The sequence below is a fragment of the Pteropus alecto genome, unplaced genomic scaffold, assembly GCF_000325575.1.
Source record: "Pteropus alecto unplaced genomic scaffold, ASM32557v1 scaffold45, whole genome shotgun sequence".
In the NCBI taxonomy this organism is placed as follows: domain Eukaryota; kingdom Metazoa; phylum Chordata; class Mammalia; order Chiroptera; family Pteropodidae; genus Pteropus; species Pteropus alecto.
Genome location: NW_006442491.1, coordinates 6,004,697 through 6,011,450, shown reverse-complemented (window position 1 = coordinate 6,011,450; position 6,754 = coordinate 6,004,697). Strand labels below are relative to the sequence as shown.

The window sequence follows — 6,754 nt, the reverse complement described above, 5'->3', positions numbered from 1 at the left end:
CAATGGGGATAATGAACTAATTCCTGCTAATATAGTCAGATAACCAGAAAAAGATAAGAACATAAATGAGTTAGAAAATGATTCTTTCTGTGAGGCATTTCTTAAATCTCTGCCTATGTTTGATAATGGTTCTACCATTATCCATTTTGTAAGATCAGCAGAGAGAGATAGAATGTTAAATTAAGCATAGAATTGCTAGATATCTTTTAGACAGCCAAATGAATGAGAAAACTCAAGGATTTTTACCTCCTGAAATTTACTTTGAAACTGAAAGGGCTCAAACTATATAAAATGTCTAAACCAAATGATTCTATTGTTGGAAATTTAAGGTTTAGAAGTAACATAAAACTAAAGTCGAATGAGACACTGTTGTTGGTCAGAAAAGCTATATCTACTGTATGTGTTACAGGCACCATAGCCAGAAAAATGACTCTGGTAATGGGGGGTATAGAGATATATCAATACTGACAGCCACTACTGATACCTATATTTGGCAGACAAAGCATTTGAACTACCAAGACTTTATTTTCAAAACAATTCATTTATTTCGTTGTTCCCATTATAAAGGATGATACCTATAAACTCTGGGCATCCCTTTATTGTAAGAAAAGAAAAGCAGCTGGAAGCTGTCCTGGTATTCACAGCTAAGCTGCAGTGTTTTTCTATCAACCTTAAACAATTGCAAAGAATACCAACACCAGGCATGAAGAAGAAGCAAGATCAAAAAAAAAAAAAAAAAACAAATAAAAACCACTCCATAATCATATTTGAACACAGACAAAAACATTTCACAAACCATGAATATGATCAAATATTCCCCTATTATTCTGGCTAATATGGATGGGTGCTACTTTTTTTTTTTCTTTTTTTATCAATCAGTTTTAACCTCCTTCTGTTCTTCTTGCCTTCTAGGTAAGAATTATTAAAACACGCAATCAGAATTAGCTCATCAGCCAGTTTAAAGCAAAGCCCCATTTCATTGCACTCTCCACCAAATTCCTAAAAGAAGCCCAAATCCTATCACAAATTCTTTGTAACAACTTCTTGCCAAGATGCCCCCATGCTTCCCATGGTATATATGTTCCCACTTAGTGTTATGAGTCAATAAATCTAACATTGTTTGAAAAAAAGGTGTATTTCAGGGCCGAGGAGGGGCTTTGCTAAAAGGCACTGACGCTTTTCTATTTTTTCTCAGGCAGAAGCTCAGAGCATACACCAGGTGAGCTGGGGACACCACAGCAGGCGGACAGTCTTGCAGGCCACGACCTGGGAGACATGCAAAGAAAACTAATCACCTGTGAATAACAGCAGTAAATGTGGAAAACCTATGCTCAAGTCAAAATTATCCTATGCCTTTAATCTTTCCACACTGGACAATAACTCAACCTTGATTAAATCATCAGAAAGCGTATCTACTTTTCAGATTACAATTTTACATGTTGAAAAAAAGCCTGGCGTTTCAGCAACAGATTCCTGGTATCTTCTAGGAATCACCATGAATAATAATATTCACATAATGCTCGCATCTTTGCCTTCAGAAACTGATTTGCAAGTGGATGTGACCAACTAAGATACTCATATTCTTACACAGTATGCCTGCTGGTAGGTAGTGCTCTTTGCCTTTCCTGGGATCTTGAAGTAGATGTGCCAAAAGGGTCCATCACTGTTGTCATCGTCACCATCACTATCACTATCTTCATTACCATCATTGTACCACTTAATATCTTTGAGTGACTTTCTCTGTACCAGATCCCAAGCTATGTACATAGTCTCATTTAATCCTCAGGTCAACTCCAGGAAGGTGGTGGTATTATTTATCCCATTTTCAGATAAGGAAACTGAAGCAGTGACAGTAAATAATTGCGAAAGAGCAGAACCAGGATTCAAGACCATGATGATCTGCTCCAAGGCCCAGACTCTTAGCTACCACATTATTTTTCATCCTTCTTAATAACGCTTTAGCTCAAGATGAAAATGAGGAAGAAAGAAAGAAGTGGCTTTGGGCTGCTGCATGCTCTAGTACTTTCAAGAAAATTTCCTAAAATTTCTCAGGTTCTTTCTTCCAAAGGTGATTGTATAATTCTTGAAAGATTTATGGTTTCAGAGGATTTCACTTGTTTTCATTAATTAACTACTTCTTGAAATGATAGACTATTAAGGTGATTAGTAGAAATGTTTCCAAGTAGATGACATTCTTGTGTAGCAACCAAAAATGCACCTCTCATCAATCAACAAAAAGTAAAGAAAAAACATTAAGTTGAGGCTAACGTGGGCAGGTTTTCTGATAATTCACTAAATAACTCAATGAATGTGAAGCATGTGTGCAATATCATGCTGCCTTCAAGTAACTTAAGAATACAACAGGGAAGACTTGAGATATATAACTATGTCTTTTGATACAAGCAAGAAAGTGACAGGAGTCTTGAAAGCAGTGGGGCCGGTTGGGGGGGCGGGGCATGGTTTCATGGACACTATAGAACAGTGCTACTCAAGATGTGGTCCGTGTTTTAGACACTTATGTTGCAATTACACAGTACTTTTATGTCTGCTGATCTACATATCATAAAAAAAGGAATTTTGCTGGTATTTTGTATCATCTTTTTTTTTCATTTTTTCATTTCATGTTTCTAGTAATTAATTCGCAATCATTTTGCAAAAGTACTGATGAATGATGAAGTGTAAATCATTGGTCCTTTATCACTGCAGTTTGAGAAGCAGTATAATCTAGGGACATGCAGTTCAACTCAAATGTTTAAGGCCTATTTTTGTTAAATACCATACCACATTTTACTTATTAGAATTCAATTTGAAATCCATTTAGATATACATATAATAACATACTCTATAAATTATATGTAATTTTAAAGTTACAAAAATCTCTTTAAAGATATTCTGAGTTTATAATCTTTAGTAATTCTGATAGTCAATAAATTTGCATAAGAATAATGTGACATCAAGCATGAAGTTTCAAAAATAAATCCATAAGCAAATGAGACTCAGAACCTCTGATGAGCCATGAGGTGAATATTTAAAAATCAACAATTACAATAAACATCTTTCTCTACAAAAAAAATAAAGTTAACAATGAGATATCCCTCATTCCTGTCAGAATGGCTATCATCAATAAACCAAAAAACAAGTGTTGAGGAGGATGTGGAGAAGAGGGAACTCTCACACACTGTTGGTGGGATTACAAATTGGTACAATCACTATGGAAAACAGTCTGGAGGTTTCCCAACAAATTAAAAATGGATCAATCTTTTGATCCAGCAACTGCACTTCTAGGTATTTATCCAAAGAAAACCAAAACACTAATGTGTAAAGCTCTATGCACCCCTATGTTCATGGCAGTGCTATTCACAATGGATAAGATATTGAAGCAACCTAAGTGTCCATCAACAGATAACTGGATAAAGATAGTACGGTTCATATACACAATGGGATATTACTCAGCCACAAAAAAATGAAATTCTACCATTTTCAATGTCATGGATGGACCTAGAGGTTATTATGCTGAGTGAAATAAGTCATAGAGGAAATGTTCATGGCAGTGCTATTCACAATGGATAAGATATTGAAGCAACCTAAGTGTCCATCAACAGATAACTGGATAAAGATAGTACGGTTCATATACACAATGGGATATTACTCAGCCACAAAAAAATGAAATTCTACCATTTTCAATGTCATGGATGGACCTAGAGGTTATTATGCTGAGTGAAATAAGTCAGAGAAAGAGGAAACCATATGATTTCACGTACATGTGTAATCTAAGGAACAAAATGAACAAACTAATCAAACACAGACTCACGAATACAGAGGACAATCTGGTGATGGCCAGAGGGGAGAGGGGTTGAGGAGCTAGGTGAAAGGGGTGAAAGGTTAAAGAAGTACAAGTTTGTAGTTGAGAGATGGTCACGGGGATGGGGAGCATGACACAGGGAATCCAGTCAGCATAATGTAATGGCTATGTGTAGAGCCAGAGAGAAGATAGAGTAATCAGGGGGATCGTTCCATAATCTATATAAATGTCTAACCAATATACTGTATACTTGAAACTAATAATAAAATCAAATGCATTAAATAAAGATAAGGTTATAATGAGACGGCATCCCTATCGGGGATGGGGAGCATGACACAGGGAATCCAGTCAGCATAATGTAATGGCTATGTGTAGAGCCAGAGGGAAGATAGAGTAATCAGGGGGATCGTTCCATAAACTATATAAATGTCTAACCAATATACTGTATACTTGAAACTAATAATAAAATAAAATGCATTAAATAAAGATAAGGTTATAACGAGACGGCATCCCTACAGCCATGGCCAGTTAAGAGATGAGGAAAGGGACACTGCTGCTCTAGAGTTTCTTCAGTTCTGGAATACTGCTTGGCACAGAGTGGTTGCTCAATAAACAAAATGGTATTTAAGAATAATCAGGCAATGGATCCCGGTTAACGCTGTGGTGATAATGCTAGAAGATGACAATTCTTCAAAAGAAATGATATATCTTTACAGAAGACTTAACTTTATTTAAAACTTAGAGTGTGCTGATTACTAAGAGAAGGGGCTTGCTCTGAAAAACACCCTACTATGAACTGAGGCTTTGCCACTTACTAGCTATATGACCTACTTTATCCTCCTCCAGAATTAATTTCCTCACCTGGACAATGGAGACAATAGAGCTCACCACGCAAGCTAGTTAGGAGGACCAAATGACATGATACATGAAGTTTTGTGCTTATGCCTGGCACTTAGTAATACCTCGTAAATGCGAGATAGCAGTAGTATTAAGAGGAAGCATATGAAACTGCCAATGTGCCACCATTTTTGACCTACAACAACGGCAGTTTCTTACGATACAACTGAATTAACAGTAACATAGTAGGCTTCGAATATAGCAAAAAGTACCTTTCTGCTCAAAATAACTCAGACAGAGACTGAAATATTCTCTTCCTGTTACCTCCACCGCCTCATCTGCCAACCTTTGCCTCCTGGGCTGACATCTGGGGTACAAGAAGAGAAATACAAGCTTGGAAAGCATGTCATACATGGGGAGCGTTGCTGTCGTAATCTTCTGATTGCCTGATGGCAGGGTCTGCCCACAACGGGTTCCAGCCAGCCATAGTGGTAGCAATAGGAAGATGTGCCCACGTTAGAAACTTTCTAAGATTCCACTGCATGGATCTTTGATTAGAGCATGAGATGCAAACCAATAACAAGCCAGAATCTGGAAAAACTGGCTCCAGGTATAAACTAAAGTTGGCCTGATAACTTTGTGTGGGTGGAGCCAATAATAGGTTTATTAATAAGCCAAGTTTATACTCCACTCACCATCATAACATTCTTAACTTACTCTGGCCTTTTATGGTGCAACATGTTCAATGCTAAGGTCCCTGGGCCCCCACACTACTAACGCCACCATCGTCACACATACAACTAATATTCCTCTAAGGTAAGAAAATTAATCTCCAAGATATCTCATGACAGTTGGAAATTTCTGCTACTACCTATCATTTTTACAAATCATTATTTTAACAAATTTAACTTATATAACTTGGAAGGTGCCAATGTGGTATCTGTGTCTTTAATGTGAAACATTTTATCCCTTTTGGAGATAAACTCAAACACAAGGTTCACATCTTAGAAATATTTCAAAAGCAAGGAAGATCAAAACGCAAATGAATGCTTGCTTAAAATAAAATACTGCTTTACACAGCTGATTCAAGGAGAGGAGGTTTCCCACACTGCATTTCTTGATTTTAAAAATTGTCAGCTAATTCCTTTGAGCACACACTATGTATAATAGTGTGTACCAGTGCAAATGTGTTCTATTGAAATAACATCTCTCTGTTTGTGTTTATGTATGAAGTTTTACCTCTAGGTAGTTTCGATGGGAATTTAGACATATGTTCTTAAACAGAAAGAAATGTCTCATTTATATTCCACATAAAGCCTAGCACTGTCTCCAGCATGTATTAGGAATTAAATAAATGTACATTGAATTAAATTGAATAAGAAGTTCCAGGAAAGTAATTTTGTTAGTTTGCACATGAAAATGCACTAAATCAAACATGGATTTTTGGTGTTAGATTGAAAAAGAGCAGGTCACAACAGTCACAAGAAATTAATTAACCCAATAATTTCAGATTAATTTTCCATTAAAATGAAGCTGAATTATGCTTGCTCCTTGAAAGGAATATAATATTCTAAGATTTAATAGACAACATTGGATGAAACACACTTAATAATATTAAATGTAAGTGCCTATTTCCACAAGGTATGGAATCCTTTCTACAAAGGCTAATAATGCCAGAGGTAAACAACAGTCACAGGCAACAGAAGGGATACTGTTATGGGTAGAGACAGTAACATAGAGCTCTGGTCATCAGCACTTGTTGGCTTGGTGGGGTTGAATGATTAAGTAGGAGATACTGAAAGAACACACATGGAACCACCTGAAGGTATCAGGAATGAAAGAGTACCCTGCACTTTGCTCTGACTCTGGAAGCTGGAATAGAAAGACAAGAGAGTCACTGAGAGCTGTGTGCATAGATGCACAGCACACAAAATGTCTCATGAGTCGTGGTGTAGCGGGCACCAAGTGAATTTCATTAGAGCCCTGAGTAGCTAGGAATGACAACAGTCTAATTTTTTCTTGTCGTTGTTTATAAACTAGTTTTTACATACTATCATTCTCCATGTTTCCATTAAAGACGAGTCTATATCACTGAGGCAAGTTACGAGTTAGGGA

At 36.7% G+C, this 6,754-nt stretch overlaps 1 protein-coding gene across 4 annotated transcripts in view; it reads right to left on the bottom strand.

The window, feature by feature from the left end:
- The window catches only part of KIF16B (kinesin family member 16B), a 278,826-nt gene that overhangs the window by 26,654 nt on the left and 245,418 nt on the right, over window positions 1–6,754 (bottom strand). The window contains exon 27 of one of the 4 annotated variants that reach the window (XM_025039945.1): window positions 804–1,266. The exons of 2 other annotated variants lie outside the window; for them this stretch is intronic. In XM_025039945.1, coding sequence (XP_024895713.1) covers window positions 1,204–1,266 — 63 coding nt within the window. In that variant the 3' untranslated portion in view covers window positions 804–1,203. Of the gene's footprint in view, window positions 1–803; window positions 1,267–4,923; window positions 5,007–6,754 lie in introns of those variants that run through there. One more of the 4 variants, XM_025039946.1, reaches the window with a different exon arrangement.